We start from the raw sequence: 21198 nt of genomic DNA, 5'->3' as shown, positions 1-21198 counted from the left end.
TGGCACAGCTATTTGAGTAATTAATTGTGGTGTGTCCGATGTTAACACTTGCTCCAGGGGTCATGTCAATGTTCAATTTTATTACTAATATTATTTTTAAATGTTTTGTTTAAGCTATCCTGGAGACCTTCCAGTCAAACAGCAAGATAATAATGCTGTAAATAAATGAATGAATTTAAGGCACCAAAGCCCCTATTCTCTGTCACCACCAAATGAAAGCTATGTTGACAAGAAGTTAAATTCTGTGCCTCAAACCATAGTGCACACGTGTGGGCTATGTGCACACACAAAATTAGCTAACAAAAAACATCCACCTAGCCCCAGACTAGACACCATTTGGTGATAACATGAGCCCTCCTCGTTGTGCTGCAGCTGATGGAGTATTTGTTTCATAGCTACCAGGAGGAGGGCAATTTTGGTGGTGGTGCCTTTTAAATGGAATCACCTGCCCACTGAGCCTAAATGAGTGCCAACATTATCTCCCTTCTGGCACTTGTTAAAAACACATATAAGCTGTCAGACTTGTGCAGGGTGCTCAATTTCCAGCAAGCTGGTTTGATTTTAAGCCTGCTCTAGGTTCTGGCTGCATTTAATGTATTGTAATTTTAATATCCAAGTTTGTGTTTTCAATTTCTTGTTCTTAGTTAACAAACAAACAGGACTTTCCTCCATAGCATCTTGTTCTATTTCACTGTCCTTCTATCCCAATCCAACAGTGACAATCACAACGCTGTGTTAGTGAAAGTAACTTTATCTCCATTTGTAAGGCACTACAGGTTGTTTAAAACAATACATTTATAGCATTAACATCAGCTCCAGAAATAATGAAGGTCATCCAGTAAGACTTGTGGTTGAATAAGAATCATAGAGTTGGAAGAGACCACAAGGGCCATCCAGTCCAACCCCCTGCTAAGCAGGAAACACCACCAAAGCATTCTTGACATATGCCTGTCAAGCCTCTGCTTAAAGACCTCCAAAGAAGGAGACTCCACCACACTCCTTGGCAGCAAGTTCCACTGTCGAACAGCTCTTACTGTCAGGAGGTTCTTCCTAATGTTTAGGTGGAATCTTCTTTTCTTTTAGTTTGAATCCATTGCTCCGTGTCCGCTTCTCTGGAGCAGCAGAAAACAACCTTTCTCTCTCCTCTATATGACATCCTTTTATATATTTGAACATGGCTATCATATCACCCCTTAACCTTCTCTTCTCTAGGCTAAACATACCCAGCTCCCTAGGACGTTCCTCATAAGGCATCGTTTCCAGGCCTTTGACCATTTTGGCTGCCCTCCTCTGGACACGTTCCAGCTTGTCAGTATCCTTCTTGAACTGGATTCAAACTTAGTCCTCTTTAGTCTAAGTTAAACACCATTACTCCAACTCTTTCCTCTTTGGCCCTACCACCACTACTACCATCACCATGCCTGTATCCAGTCATACCTCTTCCAACCAGTCACTACCTATTTGTGAACACCTTTGGCAACCTCCCAACTATCCTGCCCAGTACCTAAACAAAACCAGGAATGAGGCCTGGCGAGTATCACCAGCACTCCCACAATACTTCAGATCAGGTCAACCTATATATTAGGGATAACTGGGCAAAGGAAGAGGAAGAGAATTTGGCTCACATGTGAGCACCAGGAACATCTTATCTGCTTACAAAACAAAAGAACAAACAAACAAAACAGGAGCTTGAAAGCCAGGTTTCACTGCCACTGTCTCTGCTATGTGGCCCCAGGCCTACTGACTCACTCCCTAGCAAATACTGGGGTGCAGGGTGTGCACCTTACAAGATGCTAGAATCTCCATCCCGAGATTCAGCCAAGAATGAGCAGCTTTGTGCCCTAAATTCAAAAAAGCAGAAATGAGGCATCCCTGAAATTCCTCCAGGGCTCTAACTTTCTTCCCCTCTATTTTACTGATTTATAACTTTTTAAACAAAAACCTTTTTTGTCAACCATAGTAACAAAATTCAAACAGTAACAAAATACTACAATCCTACAATTAAACAACAGGCCATTAAGCAAGAGACATAGTTAGTAACTCATATGCCACAGAAAACAAGCTTTTTACCTGGCACTCACTTAGCCAGGTGCACTGAAGCATAGCAAGAGAGAAAGTCACCACTGGCTCACCTGGGTGGTTCCTATCTCCTCTCCAAGCTCTTCCTTCCTTGTTATCCACTGGGATTTACGTAGTTTAGAATGAGCCATGCAGGCTAACATCCCACCTACTGCCTTGCCTCAGGTTCAAAGTTTGTCTAGTATTTACATAGTGCTTTAAAAGTTTTCTAAGGTCTTCACATGCATGACTGGAGCAATCCTCAAAAAAAAAAATAATCTTATCCGGCTGCCTAGTCAGTTTTATCATATTGCACATTTGAGGGTTGCTGAAAAGTTGTAATTTGCCTGAGGCCATGTCCAAACTTCATGGCAGAGGTGATATTTAAACCAGAGAAGTTCCTGGCTTACAGTTCAACATTTTTCAGCCTGGAACCTGCTTCCCAAGACTTTCATTTTAGGGATCCCATCACAATGATTTGGAAGTCAGGAAGAAAAGAGAACATATTCTGAGACCATTACCTTTGTATTTCCCTTTCATCTTGAAGCTGAGGTTAGTGCATCACCCACACTGAAGACTGGAGCAAGGCCTTGAGTATCGGTGTTGCTTGCTCTCATCCTTATCCCATGAAATGTGGCAGGGACAAGAGTTTCCAGCCAGCCAGCCAGCCGAACAGGGCAGTGTGTCTCCTCCCACACTTCCCTCCTTGCAGCCTGACATCACTGCAGTTCCTGCTGCTCCCAGAGTGAGTCAAAGCCACACAGCCATGGAGAGGAAAGAGAAGGGAGCCCTGCCTCTGGAGGAGGCGGGGAAGAAAGAAGACACATCAGGAAGACAGAGAAGACTGTCTAAGAACTTTCAAGAATGTCAACCGCTGGGTTATTTTTCTCTTTAGCCAAAATATCACAGCCCTGGAACAAGAACAGAAGCCTTCATTCTTTCAGAATTTTAAGCTTCAACATGAGGTCCACCTCCAATTTTTCTTAGCATATATAGTAGTAAATGTTGAAGTTCAAGCACTTATCATGACAACCCCCCCCCCAAGCAGTAGAGCATCTGCTCTGCGTGCAGAAGATTCCAAATTCAGACCAGGTAGGGCTGGCAAAAACTCCTGCCTGAAAATCTAAAGGAGTGTCATCACCAATCCATGTATGCTGAGCAAGATGGACCAATGATATGACTCAAGTACTGTATAAAGCAGTTTTCTGTGTTCCTTTATATGCCCCCAAGGTGAGGCCAGAAACGCATGCAGCTATGTTTCTCTCTCTCTCTTTTACACACACACACAGGCACGCACACCAGTAATACTACCCATTGCACACTACCCAGTTTATTAGGATCACCTGACATATCCCACTTCATCTATATAAATTTGTAAAAGACAACAGTAACGCTTAACGCCTCCTATCACCTCACTCCCTTGCCAGAGCAGAAAGTTCTCCAATTAGCCTGGCATTCAAGGTGGTGTCATCCTAGAGGTGAGACTTTGTGTGTCCCCGCAACTAACTTGTTCTCTGCTCTGCCCATCCCACCCACCACTTTAGAGTGACCAGATGCAAAGGAATTTACAGATCTACAGCACTGTATTTATACGATATCTTGGAGATATTAACTCAACAGCAGGGGCAGCAGATATAAAAAAACCTGTCTGCCCATCGGCTTTCTTGCTGTGCCACAAACGTGTCCAGTGTGTTTCCTTTGCACTCTCTGCTTTTAAAAAGTCTTTAAAGCTTTCCCTTCCCAGTTCAAACAGCAGCATTTGGCAGTGGATAGCTTTATGAGTGGATAACTTTATCACCACTTTAGAGTGACCAGATGCAAAGGAATTTACAGATCTACAGCACTGTATTTAATAACTCACTGGATCGCCCAAGGAAACCAGAGATTCCACACAGGGGAGTGAGTGGGCTGACAAAGAGGGGTGGATCTCTCCATTCCTCCTCCCACCAACCTCCACTTTGCTTCCTCTGAAGCCAGCATGAAAACCAACAAGTCTGTCTCTCGTCCACCAGCCTGTATAGCAGAAGGCACTTTCTTTAACAAGCCTGTTGAGAACCTTCCTCTCCTCTGTGGTCATCATGGAAACAACAAACTACTAATTTCCACAGCAGGTTAGTAAAAAACACTGCATGCTAGTAACTTTTGTGGGCTTATTTACAAGGCTATTTAAATAGCTACATAAGAGGCGGAATGTTTACAGAGACAGCTTGTCATGCAGGAGTGAGAAAACCACACCTAACTATTTCCCCCCTCTACACAGCTATTGAAGATAAAGGAACTCTGCCTCCTTAGCATCTGTCATCCCCTTTACCTCTCTTTCCTTCTTTAAGAAAAAGCCCCAGTCAGTCACCGCCAAACCACAGCCCACTCATGCAGCCCACCAATTGAAGACCAATACCCAATATATTTTTAATAAACGAATCTCGTGAGCATGTCTAGATTGCCCTGAATACAGTGATTATGTTCTTCATAGCATACACCCCACAACTCTGATTGTGAAGCAAGTTGTCCATGTAAAAAGGCACAGGTCACAGCTTCCTCTTTGCAAATTAAACCACCAGTTCTGTTTCCTTATGGTCAAGCAAAGCTGCGAATCCGCAGGCTTTCCTGGAAATGTCACCTAGTGATGCACCCAAGACATGGCTATGGGTCAGACCTGAAGGGCGACACAATGCTTGTTTGCCTGAGCTCAGCTCCTTCCCTGCATCTCATACACACATCTTCATTTCCACATTCTTCCTTACGGCAGAGAATTAGGTCTGTGATACAAAGAGATGTAATTTTGAAAAACAGTGCTCTTGGTTGGCCTTAACAATCTGGGCAGGTTATAGTGAAGCAAGGGGAGAGCCGGTCTCTTAGCTATGGTCTCTTAGCTGCTGCTGCTTCTTTGGCGATCACTCGTAGCCGAGTAAGATTGTCTTCCATAAACACGGTTTTAACAATGAGTCCGTAAGTGACTGTGGAGGCCAATTCTGGATCCACACATTCTTCCACAGTGGGTACATTGGTTTCCGGGCAGGAGTTGATCACAGTGTGGATTTGCCAAGTGTGCCTTCCTCTTAGCACGTTTCTCCCTTGCTTCCTGAGTTCGAGTGTCTTCAAAGCCCATGGCACCTTTGGTAAAGGCTGTTCTCCAACTGGAGCGCTCGCAGGCCAGTGTTTCCCAGTTGTCAGTGTTTATACTACATTTTTTTTTTAGATTTGCCTTGAGACAGTCTTTAAACCTCTTTTGTTGACCACCAGCATTACGCTTTCCCGGTCCTAAAACACTGCACTTCAATCGGGAGAAAGTCGCACTCGCAGAGCTCAGGTGATGCTGGATTTCAGCATCAATGTTGGCCCTTGTGGAAAGATAACTGCCTAGGTAGGAGAAGTGATTGACATTTTCCAAAGTTACACCATTGAGTTGGATTTGTGGCACTGCAGAGGGTTATTTTGTACTTGTTGGTGCGGCACTTTGGTTTTTTGGATGTTGAGTGATAGGCCAAGCTTTTCGTAAGCTTCTGCAAAGATATTTAGGATGGTTTGGAGGTCATCCTCTGAGCGTGCGCACACTACGTTGTCATCAGCATACTGAAGCTCTATGATAACACAGCTGTTATGGGAATATGTCAGAAGACAACAATGGGGTACCACTAAAACCTTACCCAGAACACAAAGGCAACACCCAAATCCTTTCAAGTAAAAGCTTTTGTCATCCTGTAGAAGGAAGGTTCCCTCCCAGGCTGCCTTCCTGTACTATGGCATGAAAGAACTACTTAAATGTCCACCTTTACTCCCCGGGCTTCTGCTTGTATGCAGCACATAGCAATCAGCCTAGTGTCCCCCTGCCTCCAGGGGCTGGAAATATATTCTGATGCTACAAAGTGCCACAAACATCCCTAGTGCAGCTTCCCCACAGCTAGCAGCATGCAAAACCCATTTGAAATCCAGCTAAAGCACAGTCGCCTCTAGCATGCAAAGCCAGCAGGGTTTCTCCCTCCACTTCAACCCATATCACCTTAGATACACAAACATCTTTCCATGCCCCAAGTTTACAGATGAGCTGGTAAACCACAAACTATCCACAAACCTTTAAGTCTTGAATCCTGCAGAGAGAAAGCCAAGGCCTGACCAGTTGCCTACACCTTTTCTGTGTGAGCGCAGATTTAATCAAAAGTCGCCTTTCCCAAGGAAATAATCTTGCAAGGTGGAAAGCCCCTCAGAGAGCTCACTGTTGTCCGGAAGTAGCACAGTTAAACTCAAAACAGGCTCCTTTGAGTTCTTTGAAGGAGTCCCCTCTCTCTCTCTCTCTCTCTCTCTCTCTCTCTCTCTCTCTCTCTCTCTCTCTCTCTTATTCACTCATGGCGCCATCTGTAGGGTGGCAATTGCATAACAACAACAGCTAGGCATATTACAAACAGCATGTTTTTGAGCTCACTAGAACTTTTATTCTTATTTTTACCGGTATATTTATAAGAAACCCACATTCCATCCTCCTATCCATCATTGGTCATATATAGTATAAAGAAATATTCAGGTTGGATGCAAGAATGAAAAGAAGAGGGCGGGGAAGGAAATGTTGTTTTGAGGTGTGATGAAAAAGACAAAACTGGCAGTTTGTAGTAAACTTGAGATGAAGTGGAGGAGGTAGGCAAATAAATAAGATGAAGATTTAATTAGGCTGGACCAGATACCCTCAGCCTGGCACCCTCCAGAAATTGCTGGACTCCCAATTCCCATCAGAACCAGCCAGCATGGCTAATGGTCGAAACCTCTGGAGGGACTCAGGTTGGCAAAAGTATGGGCTACACCATAAAAGGTAAAGGACCCCGACAGTTAAGTCCAGGCACAGACGACTCTGGGGTTGCAGCACTCATCTCGGTTTACAGGCCGAGGGAGCCGGCATTTGTCCACAGACAGTTTTTCCGCATCATTCAGTGTAAAACAATGCTCGTGCCGCACCAGAGTTTATTAGAACAAAGTAGCAATGACAGCTCTTCCTTTGAAAATAAAAGCCTGCGGATACTATCAGAGTTGAGCTCTATAAGGGATGCACTTAAATACCACCTAACTAATCTGTCCTGATAACTAGCCCCCTTTTGTTGACTTTTTGGTGAACATATCTAGTTACAAAAGGAGGAGTGCCAGAGATGTACATGGAGATGGAAACCAGAAGCCCATCGCCACCTGCCAGATCTCTGGAAAGCATAGCCTGGACCTTGCCTGCTCAATACATCCAGGGCGAGATTCCCTCCATTCATCAGATTTCAGCAAAAAAGGAAAGGCGTTCCCTCTCTTCCTTGAACCCAGCCCCAATGATAGAATATTCCACTGTGATTCAGCAAAGTCCATCCCATTTCCTGCTTCTGTATGCCTTCACTTTAAATAGCTGGCCAAATAAGAAACTGGGAAGGTGGTTGTTGTTTTTTAAGGCGCCTTTAGTTCTTGTACCCTCATTTCCTCTCCAGCCTGTGTTAGCCCAGCTTTCTCCCTCCAGTTCCCAAGTACAGTTCAATCCTTTCAGTGTGGCTCAAGGGGACCCTGATTCTCCTCTACAAAGCCACCCAAACAGTGTGTATCACCAGACACCTCACTGGCCACACCAAATTCACCCCCAAAGCCCCTTGTGAAATGCCAACACACACACAGATCCATTTGGCCTCCCATCAGAACCACTGACTCTTTCCAACAACGTGTCCTCAAAACCCAAATTTGACCTGTCTGTGTGATGCAGATGACTGGGTGACAACATACTAGTCAGACAGGTATTGCCAGCTTCATGGTAGCACGTGCAGCACTTCTGTATAGGGACAGGTGCTGAACACTTGGAATTCCTGTTCCCCAGCGGATGTTGAGCTTCGCCAATTTCAGGACAGAAATTCCTGAGTGATTACGTATGACCCAATCTGTATTTTGGCATTTGGTAGGATGTGGAACAAGACTCAGTGTGCCAGACCTTGGTAGCTCTCAGACTAGAAACAAAATGTTTGTTAGTATTTCTGTTATGGGTGTGTTGAGAAAGTGAGGGAACAGCTGCTATCTGCTTCCAGTGTCTTCAGGAATGGCAGGAGCTAGTGAACTACCCTTTTGCAAGCTGCTAGTTTTTCCTTTTGCAAGTTGCTAGTTTTTCCTTTCCTAAACTGAAAAGAACCTTACATACATTACACGAGAAGAGCACTTCTCAGCTATAACATGCAACATTTTCTTGGATCAAATCGAACACACCCTCTGAAGCATACCCTTTCTGTGACCATACTAACCGATGGGAGGACAGCCACAGATAGGTCTATTAGCCCTGACAGTTAAATTGAACCTTAATGTTCAGAGGCAGAAGAATACCAATGAACACCAGTTTCTGGACAGCAAATGACAGCGGAGTGCTGCTGCCTTCATGCCCTACTTGTGGGCTTTCCAGAAGCATCAGACTGGTGGCTGTGTAAGACATGATGGTGGTGGCCTGTCTAATCCAGCAGGACTCTTCTAATGCGATAAACTAGAATACTAAGAAGGCATGTGCTGGTTGCATCCTGCCTTCCTGACCTTTCCCAAGCCCAAGCATCATCCAGAAGAACATGGAACCTGTGGCATTTCACATATTGTTGGATTCCAACTCATAACAACTCCAGCCAGCACAGCCAATGACAAGTGGTAATGGAAGCATAGTACAGTACAACAACATCTGGAGGATCTTTTTTTTTTTGTATAAAAATGTTGATTCTGCCCCCGTACTAGTAGTAGTTTACTTATTACGGTTTTATTATTTATTTATTATTTCCAACAAACATCTTTGGATTGGGGGAGACTAAATTTTCTTTTTAAGCTAAAATAAAATTAAGGAGCTTTGTTGGGTTCCCTAAAACTCCAGTTCTCCCAAAATGGTTCAGCATTTGGGACTCAGTGGTACAGCACATGCTTTGCATCCATAAAGTTCCAGATTTGATCCCTAGAATCTCCAGTTCGGGACTGGCAAGATTCCTGCCTGCCTGGCAGCAGATCTCCAGAACTTAATATAGAAAATACTATGCCATATAGACCAAAAGCGTGACTCTGTATAAGGAATCTTCCTATGCTTCAGGAATGAAGAAGAAGAAGAAGAAGAAGAAGAAGAAGAAGAAGAAGAAGAAGAAGAAGAAGAAGAGGAGGAGGAGGAGGAGTTTGGATTTGATACCCCGCGTTATCACTACCCTAAGGAGTCTCAAAGCGGCTAACATTCTCCCTTCCCTTCCTCCCCCACAACAAACACTCTGTGAGCTGAGTGGGGCTGAGAGACTTCAAAGAAGTGGGACTAGCCCAAGGTCACCCAGCAGCTGCATGTGGAGGAGCAGAGACTGAACCCGGTTCAGCATATTAGAAGTCTACCACTCTTAACCACTACACCACACTGGTGTTGAACTGAAGGCTGGCAGTAGAGGGCAGTGTAGAGCAAGCCAAGCTGCTGCAATCCTTGCAAGAACAAGAACCTGTTACTTCGCTCTCCCCACAATGCCTAGGGGCTCCCACAAACCACTGTTTCTAAGAACATGAACTAAGGTGCCCTCCACCTAGATGAATGAATGAGGACAAATTGAACTTGAATTTGGAAATTCCATTTTAGCGACCAGAACCAATGCATAGAATTCTCTTTTGCACCTCCAAAATAAGTTGCAGATCAGCTTCGGTAGTGGCACACCTCCACAGATGGGCCCCTGCGCACATATCTAGATGCACAAAACCCATCTCACTCAGCCCACAGAGGCCATTCAATAGGTGGCGAGGGCAATGCTCCCCCCCCCTAAAAAAAAAGAAAGAAAGTTTATGGGTACTCACATTTTCCTACTCATATTGAAATACTGCCCCTCAATGAGGCCAAACATAGATTCACAAAATGTTTAGGGGTATGTGTACCCCTGCGTACCTCCAGAAAAAAGCACTGGGCTAAGGTATCCAGAGGATGGCAGATGAGGGTACAATGAGGGCCATGGATGGACTACTGCTTTTTCTGAATACGTACTATTCAAACTGCAGTCAGGTAATCAACATCAAGTATTTCCGCCCCCCCCCCCGTCCCCCAATCTTGAAAAAGCCTTGTTTCCAGTATCTGAAACACTACAAAAACCATTGTTGTACAAGGTTCTGCTTCAGGTTGCTACAGAGCCAAGGCCTAAGCATGTTTGTGCAGATATTAAATCCCCAGGGAATTCAATGGGACTTGCTTCCAATTAAGGATGCTTTGGTTTGCAGGATAAGATTCTGATCTAAGTACCAGTGATAGGCTTAAAGAAGCTGAAAATGAAAGGAGCAATAAAGCAAAAATATAAGAGAAGGCAAACTGGCTTCTTTCCTTTTTTTGAAAGCCTCTTTTTTTATACTAGCTGGAGAAAGACAGGAGGGGGGAAGGGGGGGACTATCGCAACCAGAACTAATGATTTAAACTTACATTCACATTTACATAATTTATTTTAAGTGCCAGATTTGGGCCTGCCTGCTTCACCTTGGACTAGCAGCTAATTAACCATTTATTCATAAAGCACTTTAAGGTTTGCAGATCTGTTTTTCTGGCCATCTTTTTTCCCATCCACAGAAGGAGCTTTAGATTGAAACAGGCTAAGCCATCTCTCTTGGGAGAACACGGTGACAGGCATGCGAGGAAGACAGCATGCACTGAGCTGCGACTAAGGTTAATGGGCTCATCCAGACTTCCCTCCACCCCCATCACTCTTTCAGCTGGAGAAGAAGACCCTTTAAAAGAACTCCAGTGGTTCCCCCGCCCCCAATTGAAAGGCTGCTCCCTGAAGCATCATTTGATGCTAAAAGCTTTCATTTCATTCGGGATCTCCAATGTGAGTGCAAGAAAGAATTTATTCATGGGTAAAAAAAAAGAGCCTGGCACACACTCCCTCCTTCCCCCATCTGCTTCTGCCCCACCACCCCACAATCTGGGCTGCCTCATATTTAGAGCGTTTAATGCCTTCTTACTGAGGAACACAGAGTGTATATGGGAGACAAAGCAACAGTTGAAAGGAACACACAGAGGGACAAAGCAGAGAGAGGAAAGAAAGAGTGCAATCCTATCTGTTTGAAGAGACTGGGAGATAATGAAAGAAGAAAATAAGTGACTGCTTTATTTCTTACATCGATACCTAGGAAGCTACCTTATACTGAATCAGATCATTGGTACATTATCTCAGCACCGTCTAAACTGACAGGCAGCAGCTCTCCAGGGTTTCAGGCAGAGGTCTCTCCCAGCCCTACCTGGGAATCCTGGGAATTGAACATGGGACCTTCTGCATGGAAAGCAGATGCTCTGCCACTGAGCTACGACACTTAACACTCAAATCCACCTGTCCTGCTATGTCTATACTGGGTCCTCCTCTCTTGGCCTAGAACAGCAGCCTCCAGGCTTTGTTATAGAGATGCATGCAGGTCCTGGAAGTTGCTTAGGGTTCCACCCACCCACCCCAGTAATATGCTTCTAGGAGTTATCCTCCACTTAAATGGTTGTTACCCTAGGAGAATTGCTCATGAAGCCACTGGTGTATCTTCAAAACACGGTCTATCGCAGCCATCACCAACCTGGTGCCCTCCAGTCATTTTGAACTAAAACTCCCATAAGCCCCAGTCAGCACAGGGAGAGATGTAGTCCAAAACATCTGGGGGGCACCAGGTTAGTGAAGGCTTGTTAATCAGAAGTTGAAACCTATATATTTAGTTCTATAGAAAATGTTTCAGGCTGCTTACCGGTATCAGCTATGCAGACCCTCAAAATGGCTGAAAATAAAACAATAACAACCCTTCATAAAAGAATTCATTGGTAAAACACACATACTATCCATACTATCAGCAGCTTTATACCATATTAAACATAAACAGTCCTAGTTCTTAAAAGGCTTGGTGGAAAAAATGTATTCACAGACCACTTGGTGATTGCAAGAGAGAGGGTCTTGCAAGGGAATTCTACAATGAAAGCCCCCACCCACCCCCCCCAAAAGCTCAATTTCTGGTTGTGGATGGTGACAGCACCTATAGCAACATCCCTCCTTGTGCACCTTAATTCACTGTTGCAGAGTGGGGAGCGGGGAGCCACTCTGGGAATGTGTTTTGAGAGCAAGATATATCTCTGGAGAAAGCCGTTCCTTAAAGCCTGTGGCCTTCCAGATGTTACCAGGATCCAACATCCACCACCCCCAGCCATCTAGCCCATGAAGAGGGAGTCATAGTCCGGGAGGGCCAGGGGTTCCTCAACCCTACCTTATGCCACACCAATGACAGCAAAATACCACAAAAAGAGGCAACACGTCGACTGATTCCAACGGTATCTATTTTTATCTTTATACACTATAACGACATGTGAGACAGTGATCCAAGGTAATCGTACTGTTTCAGTTTGGTCTTCTTCAGTTTTTTAACTACAAAAAATAAATCAAATAATTATATATCATTAATTATGTCATACATTATATTAAGGTCAATGGCCAGCATGAACACGAGTCTATACAGTCCATATCTTAACATTGAAAAAATACAGAAAAATACAAAAATAAAACATACCTTAGTGTTTGTATACAATCTGTGGAACAGGGGTCATAGACATATGTATCCCCTGCTTCCTGAAGCAGGAAATAAATAGAAAGCTTAATATACAGTTCCACCACAGGTAACACCCTAGTTAATCAAGGCTATTTAAATTTTAAAGTTACATGCAACCTCAAGATCCTGAAAGTAATATAATTAGATGAAACAATTCAAATCTAACTCAGAGTTCAATCCTTCTGGATGAAGCGTTCTGAACATAAAAATAAATTGTGATTCTTTTTGTCTTAATAATTTTACATAATCACATTTAGCGTTCACCTAGCATAGACCAATTACAGCAGCAATGGGGGACCAGCAGCATTAATTTGGCCTAGAAGCAAATTGATAAACCCGTACGTTGACAAGAGAATAGGTGAAATGAACAGGAAGCAAATAGCCCTTGATGCAAGCAGGGTCCACTGACAGGTAAGCTGCTGTATGGCAGGGCTAGGTGGGCTTCAGGCTTTCAATTTGCTTTTTTAAAACACACACACACACCGAGAAGAGCCACCAACTGGAGACAGTTGCAAAATACTGTATACACATTTCAAGTTAAAGACGCCTCTCAGCGCATCCCAAGCCCAATAATTTGTTCACAGCATGAGAACTGAGCTCACAGTGCTTCACACTAAAAATTAACCCCTGGTTAAAGTTTCTTCTTTTCATCAGCCTTCCTGATGAAAAGTCGGAGTCAGAAAACCTTGCCAATCTACTATGAATGGCTCTGAGATCTACCAGCAAAGCTGGCTCTACCCTGCAACATAGGGCAAGGACACTTCAGGCTACAGGTATCACCCCCCCTCAAGGTTAAAGAGGTCCTTTGCCCTCTCAAAAACCAAGGGACTTCAGGAACTCTTATCAATACCACACGTCTCAGGGGAAAGTTTCTTCCTTCTTCCCGCTGCACACCAGCTCATTTGTTCTCATTAAATTTTAACAAGAACAGAGCTCTAGAGACAGAGGCAGTGTATGTGGTGCTCTCCATATGCTTGTAGTTCTTCAACTACATCTGGGCAGCCACAGGTCCCCCACCCCTGTAGTATACAGTTTGTAGTATACAGGGGGTATACAGTTTGCTACCAGAAGACTATTCAGTGCATCTTCCTGTTTTTTATCTGCAAGGGTCGCCTGGTAATATATTCAGATTAAAAGCCCCACACCATTCTCTGCTCAAAGTTGGAAGACTAGACACAATACTGTGATACAAAATTCACCCATGCCCTGCATATAATTTGAGGCACAAACACAATGCTGTTATCCCCACCTGCACACCACTTCCACTTCTAAGGCTTGGTGTCTCTAATCTTTTCCCCCAGAATGTTACCATGTCTTTCTTTTAGAAGCAATCAGTATTCTCACAGCCCTGCTGCTTCCTTTCCAATCCAAAACGGCGCAAAAAGGAAGACAGGTAAGAAGCAGGAGGTTTCCAATACACTCAGAATTTCTCTCTCTGGTTTTGCTACTGCTATTCAAAGAATTTGTACGCAATGTGTATCCACAACAGAGAGAATTGTGGGAAAGGGAATTACCTTCTAGGGTTCACTCCCATCCCTAGCCAGTAGCACCATCTTGGAATCGATGCAGTGAGGAATGGTTGAAAGAACTGGATATGCTCAGCCTCAGTTATAATAAGTTAAGGAAATACATGATTGGAATCTTCAAATATCTGAAGAGCTGTAACACAGAAAATGAAGCACTCATTCTCTCTTGCTCGAGAAGGCCAGGCCTTGAAACAAAGGCTGGGAACACAGGGAAGCAGATTTCAGCTAAGCCTTGGGAGAGGCATAACCAATGATATGAGCTTTCTGATAGTGGAACAGACTGCCTCAGGAAATGGTATCTTTCCTTTTCTGGGGGCCTTTTAAGCAGCAACTGGATAGTCATCTGTCAGGGACTTTGCAGTAGTTTCACCCCGGGCTGCATATTCTGAACTGAGGAGGGAGGTGAACTAGATGCTCTCCAAGACACCTTCAAACTCTTATGACTCTTATCTCAATTTCCTTGTGCAGATCTCATCCAATGAGCAGGTCTATAGACTGCTCTGCACATGGATGCACTCAGAACATCCTATGCTCTTTATTTCATGCATTCAAAGGCTCTCTAGGACAAAGCTGGTTAAGCCCATGAGTAAAATGTGGCTTACCAGGGCTCCCAATTTGGCTTGTGAGGCCATTTCCCCTAAGACATGCTCACCACCCCACACTTGACATCAGATATGAGGCCGCAGGCACTCATGTGGCAACAAATAAACGTTTGGGAGCTCAATGCAAGCTCCCAATTCTTCCTTTCAGGTAGAGCAAGGTGAGCTCCCACTGCCAATCAGCTGATGGGAGATAAAAGCAATTTCCATTTTGCAAACAGCCCTGCACTACTCCTTGGTTTTTGGAAGCTCAAAAAACAGTGCAGGGCTGTTTGCAAAAGGGCTTTCATACAGTCACACACTGAGCCTTGAAGCCCCAACAACTGGGCTTCAAAGCACAGTGTCACCAAACATCATAGACATACCAAGGTGATTGACAGAGAGACAACTCCACTCACCTGTCAAATCTGGCCTGCTAAGGGTTGGAGAAGATCAGGATCTAGGCCAGAAAAGATTCCCCACCCCTGCTCTGAGCTCCACCAGTGACACCGTACACTACAAAATGGCATCTATCCTGATGTGTTCCCTGCATCTTGGTGTCTCTGCTCGTTTCACCAGCAACTGAAGCCAACTTTTGTAGCTCTGAAGTCTTGCAAGGCCATCAGGCTGTACTATAGCAGGTGGGCATTAAGCATGGAAGCTCAATGGCCTCTGCACACTGCCAAACACTGATTAACATTGGCCTTGCCAAGAGCAAGATGCTTGCCAAAGGAGCTGGGGACAATGGGACTGTGCGAGCCAGACTGCCACTGCTGCAGTGGAAAGAACATGAAGCAGAAACGAGTTAAATTTATTGCTGCCCATGGCTGTGAGGGAAGGCTCCTCAGACCACTACCAAGAAAACAGGCATCAGATTATGCTGCAATAAAATATATGGGCAAGTGACGCCTACGATGCAAATAAGAACGCCTTACTCATTTATTGTTGGTAGGAAACAAGCAAATAAAGGAAATGCATATTCTTTCTGCAGCAAAACCATTCCAGCATCTGTCTGGCACTCAGGAAAATAATAAAGGTAGACAGAAGGAAAAATTCTAAATCCAGAATTTAAAGTCTTATAAATCGTCTGAATGGCCTCTATCCTTAAATTATGGTACTCATCAAGAAACTGATCCTTAAAACTGCAACTCATTGCTGCACCTCAACACCAGCACAAGCTGGTAGCAGCTAACAATGTGAACCAAGATGCCCCTACGTTGTGGCTCATCTCAACCATGAAATCAACAACTGACCACAAGAGAAGGCATATTTTCTCATCCTCAAACATCCAACCCCGCCCCCCAAATAATACTGATTTATTAACAATGACCTACCTTACCAGATTGGATGGCCTTGGACTGCTGGTTGCCATCTGTCAACCCTACCTATTTCACCTGGTTCTTGTAATGATAAAAAGTACACCCCACCCCACCCCACCCCGAGCTCCACTGTGGAAGGGTGAGATAAAAAAGTAACTAATAAATATACACAGACAAATTACATCATTCTCTAGAGATGTGGATGTTTACTTTGAATGAACCAACAGACACACACTATTCCCTTTCCTTGTTAAATAGTTCCACCCCCACCCCCCGCTCTTGTAGTCTTAAAAGGTGAGGTGAGGAATCTGTGACCCTCCAGATATTGCTGGACTACAGTTCCCATCAGCCCTAGCCAGACTGGTCAATGGTCAGGGTGATGGGAGGCAGAGTCCAACAACAGATGTTCCCCAATTCAGTCTTCAACCGGTGTTATAAATAAGGCATGAAGTGACACTTGCCCATCCTAGGTTTTTCCCCGCAAGAGGTAAAACGAGCACCAACATTTAGCTGATCCTTTGTGATACTGACACCAACCCCGATATTCCGCTGCAGTCTTACAGCAGAGAGCAGAGGCGGCTTCCCAAGGGCACATTTTTAGAGCAGCCTTGCTGGGAGCAAACTCAAAGCAGAGGTCAAAAGCGGTTAGGAGCTATTTCTGGCTTTAACCTGGACTTGGTCCATTGAGAGCTGCAGTGCAGCATGCCCATCCTGCAGTCCTTTTCGCCTGGGCATTGCCAGCCTGACCTGTCAGCAGCCCAAAGGACAGATCCCAACAAGACTATTACAAGCAGCAAATCCATCACAGGTTCATACAGAACAACTGAAGTCACTAGAAACACAATTCTATTGCAGCACAGCAGCTACGAGGGAGGGCAGGAGTATCAAGAAAGCATCATGTTGAAGTAACTGCATCCCATCTGCTGAAGACTTATATCAGTGACTTGGCACTAGGAGTGGGCCGATCAGTCCATTTCCAGCCCATATAAACTTTGTGCATGTTGTTTCCATATAGATGTTTTTTACCAGTTTTATACCAATTATTCTAAATATATTCTACCCTAATATAACTCATTTTGGTCCATTTTTGTGCTGAGAACTACTGCAAATCTCAGAAAAGTGTTGTATCCAGCATTAGTCCTACTGGTCGCACACCCACTGAAATTAATTAACATAGATATATTAATTTCAGTGGGTCTACTCCCAGTTTAACTAGGCTGAATGCAACCCAAGGTGTGAAATCTGAAGGATAATTACATTTCGATCTATGTGTTGGTCTGGGAGGCATGAATTAGGTCAGTTCACTTAAAAATGCAGACTGCACAAAATTCTTCTCCATCCCTCCTTGGAACTTATGAAGTGTACAGCACCATGGAGAATTATGCAAAAAAAGCGCACCACTACAAAACACAGACTTGGGGATCTCATAAATGCTTAGACACCACAAAACTTGGAAGGAGTTTTATTCCTTTGTGGAGGGCTTCTGCCTATGCCTATGCCTACACATAAACAAGCACAGATATATACAGATACCACGAGTTCCTGAATTGCTCTCTTCTTCGCCCACCTCTCAATTCCAGCCCAGCCCACAAGCAGCTTTGCAGCAATTATTTCAGCTAATAAGCTGTCATTTGGCAGAATCCACGTGGCTTTTCTACATAATCAACCAGCACAGGCATTGTTTGCTGTTGAAGGCTCAGGAAACGACTGCAGTCTAATTATTCTACAGACCTCCCATTAAGGGGAGGAGGGAGAACTTGCAAGATTAAATAGGATCCTTTAAAAAAAAAGCCTTCAAGAAGCCAAGAGACAGAACAGATGGCCTCCTCCATTAAACGCAATATAGTTTCAACTATATAGCCTTGGTGTCTGTTCAATCGCATAGGTTCCCAAAAATTGCATTAAACATCTGTTGATCACATTGGTTCTGGTTATTAAACTCTACAATATACTCGTTGTCCAAACTGCAATTATCCAAATGGCTTGGTGGTCTGAAATAGCTGTATGTTCCCACACCTGTTGATGTAATCCAATGTAAATAACTACACTTGCATTCATACAGACTTTTGCTAATCCAAACCCATTGATGGGGTTAATAATGATAAATATTTAAAAAACAAACAAACCAAGATTTTGCACACATTTATCAGCAAAAGGATTCACCTTTTTCTCCTTTCTACACATTAGTGGGCTATTTCTCACTAAGGCAGTGTTTGGCCACTTCCACCCAGGCTGGGCCAGGAGCAGAGATGCTTTACCATACAAAATAAATAAATCCCTGTTCTTAAGAAGCTGTCATATCAGAGAGGTGGCTTACACTAAAAACACTTTCCCTCAAATCTAGTTTACTATATGGAGGGCTTGTTTTGTGAACTACTTATCAGGGAAAAAGCTTCTAGTGCAGCCTTCTCCTTGGCATGCTACATTTCTAAGGGCAAGGATTTGTTTGTTTGTTTGTTTGTTTGTATTGAGGAATGTGGAATCCTATGAGTCGGAATATGAAGTAAAACTGCCCAGATGCTAAGCTACAACCCACATCAGTAAGAACTAGCTTTCTTCCTTTCCTTTTTCCTTTTTTCTTCATTTTCCCGCAACACAATCTGCGTTAACAAGCCTTCTTCGTATCTAGCTTGGCACCTTACTCCCACAGCGCAGAAAATCAGATGTGGGAATCAAGTTATCTTGCTGTGAAAAAGAGATACATGCTTTTGCTTTACTGGTTGAATTATTTAAATTTAGTTTTATTGTAAAGCACTGTGATTTTGTGTTAACACTTTTAAAAAATGGGGGGAATCAATACATTTTATAAAGGAATAAACAAATAAAAGCCACCCTTTTCACAACTAAAAGGGACATGAATGTATTATAAGATGTGGAATTTCTTATGTCTTTTAATCCTCACCCAGCTAAGGGGCTGTCACATGGAGGATGGCAAGCTTGTTTTCTGACAGTAGGAGCAGTTCAGCAGTGGAACTCTCCTTCACTGGAGGTTTTTCAGCAGAGGCTGGAGGACCATTTTTCATGGATGTTTTAGTTGGGATTCCTGCATTGCAGGGGGTTGGACTAGATGACCCTTGGGGTACCTTCCCACTCTACAATTCTATGATTCTACGAACACAGAGTAGCTAAGAGAATGCTAAGCTTACAATCAATAGTCTTAAACAAAGGAAGAGGGGTGATAAAATCCAAGGGTGCTATAAAATACGGTGTGAATCAAAAAATCTAGTGCACTGAAATAATATATGGACTACACCAGGGAAATTTCTGCAATATTTTCAGAGCAAAGCTCTGCCCAATGAGTGTTTTTCTTTCTCTTAAAAAGATTTTTGGCAGAAAATGAAAGAACAATTGCTTGCCACTGAAGAGGCTAAGGTCAGATGGTAAGGATTATAAATACAGCGGCTGGCAGGCTGACAGCTCTCCACAGGTGAATATGCTGGCGACTTTGCCATAAGCTTTGCCATATTGATGACTACTAAACCAGACAGGTTTGGCATTCTGTACTTGAATTCATTAGCTCGTGGCTTTAATCACAAGTTCAACACACAGAAAAACCCTAAAATGCAGGCGTTTGACCCTATGCCTAAGTTCTTTTCAAAGCCACGATTTGCTTGGCAAAATAACCTGTCCCATTTGGCCCAGGTTTACACCACATACAAATGTCACAATCTTCTAACTCCAGATCAATTAATCCACAGAAACTACCACACCCCGATAATGTATACCAGGAATCTTAAAAGCTGTAAAGAGAACTATACCACTTCAGACTGCAACTGGGCAGGAAAAGCAATTCTGAATGCTCTGCCATTTAAAAACAGCCACCACCCTATGCTAAGACTCTTCCCTGTTGTGGTACTTTTCTATTTGCTAGGAACTTTTCACATTTTACAGCCACCATGTCTAAAGTGGCAAATTCTATTCTACCGTGTCAAGAGGAAACAGGATGCAACAGAATGTAGGGCTTGGACAGCAAATCCCCCACCAACCACAAAACCCACTACAGAATGGTGCTTGGGCAAACGATCATCACTTCCCTTAAGACTGTTGACAAAACAGAATAAATCCATGTGTGGTGCCCTGAATCCATTACCCTGGAGGAAGGAACAAAATGTGATTTTAAGAAGTATTAACAAGCCATCACGTGGGTCTGAATCCCCATTTCACCCATAAAAGTCTACTAGAGAAACAGAACTTTTCTCTTTCCAGAGTTCAACCACTATGGCAGCAAGCAAAAATAGGGAGGCCGAAGGATGCCAAGGCAAAAACTAGTCTGTTTCTAAGGATCTTGAAGATGTGCTCTTAGAGAAGCAGAAACAGAAATCTGGGTTCTTCTGCCTTCCAGAGACACCCCTCAACCCTACAGCAAAGCAAGCAAAGAGAAATTCAAGCTCATACCCACAGCTGGCAGGACCATAACAAAGCTCTCCACCCATCATCACTAGTCAAGAGCGATAACCAGTTTCGGTAGCTGCTTCCTCCAAGTGCCACAACCTTTGCACCCTATCCTGCGACTGAGGTAATGTATCTGGTCAGCGGTTGCATCTCAGCCAGCCCAGTTACAAGCTAAATGCATACTGCTCACCAGGTATAAAGTGGGGGGGGGAGACACTCCGCTATCCCAGAGCTATCTGCCTTGTCTTTAAGTTTCACCTGTCAAAACGTTTGCGGAGCCCCTGGAGACTTACATGTCCAGGTGTCCAGGCAGATCAGGCAGGGAGAGAAAGCGTGTCCGGCTCTTGTCGCGTTTCCTTTGTTCCACTCCCATGGACAGAGCGAAAACACTGAAGTCTTAAAGGCACTCGCTCCGAAGCACCCACCCCCTCCCGCCTTTGCCATGGAAACCGTCCGAAGCCATGTGATTGAGACAGGAAACCAAGGGGAAGCGCCTCCTTCCCACACCCCTCCTCACCCACACGGGAAGGAGACAGGAGACTGCTGCCATGCTGAGTAAGATATAACAAGGGGAGGCTGCATTAAGGCAGGCCCCCATCTCTCTCACACACAAGATTCCAGACCAATTCCGGGCAATCTGTTTCAAGGCAAATCTTCCTTTTGAGTCTGGCATCTCTTTGCCATGGGATCAGATCTCTCCAGCTTGGGAGAACAGTGTGGAGAAATGTTGGCATATTGCAGAACAAGAGTTTGCTTAACGCTAGCGGGGCCAGGCTT

At 44.1% G+C, this 21198-nt stretch overlaps 1 protein-coding gene across 12 annotated transcripts in view; it reads right to left on the bottom strand.

The window, feature by feature from the left end:
• Positions 1-21198, bottom strand: part of RIPOR1 (RHO family interacting cell polarization regulator 1) — a 103429-nt gene that overhangs the window by 44543 nt on the left and 37688 nt on the right. For 2 of the 12 annotated variants that reach the window (XM_035119708.3, XM_035119707.3), the window contains exon 1: positions 20715-20885. The exons of 6 other annotated variants lie outside the window; for them this stretch is intronic. In XM_035119708.3, coding sequence (XP_034975599.3) covers positions 20715-20865 — 151 coding nt within the window. In that variant the 5' untranslated portion in view covers positions 20866-20885. Of the gene's footprint in view, positions 1-2579; positions 2783-6130; positions 6327-20714; positions 20886-21198 lie in introns of those variants that run through there. 4 more of the 12 variants (XM_088671016.1, XM_035119709.3, XM_035119714.3 and 1 more) reach the window with 3 other exon arrangements.

This window comes from Zootoca vivipara, chromosome 6, assembly GCF_965207765.1.
Source record: "Zootoca vivipara chromosome 6, rZooViv2.hap1.1, whole genome shotgun sequence".
Lineage (NCBI taxonomy): Eukaryota > Metazoa > Chordata > Lepidosauria > Squamata > Lacertidae > Zootoca > Zootoca vivipara.
The sequence above is the reverse complement of the archived record's forward strand: the minus strand, read 5'-3'. Positions and strand labels throughout refer to the sequence as shown.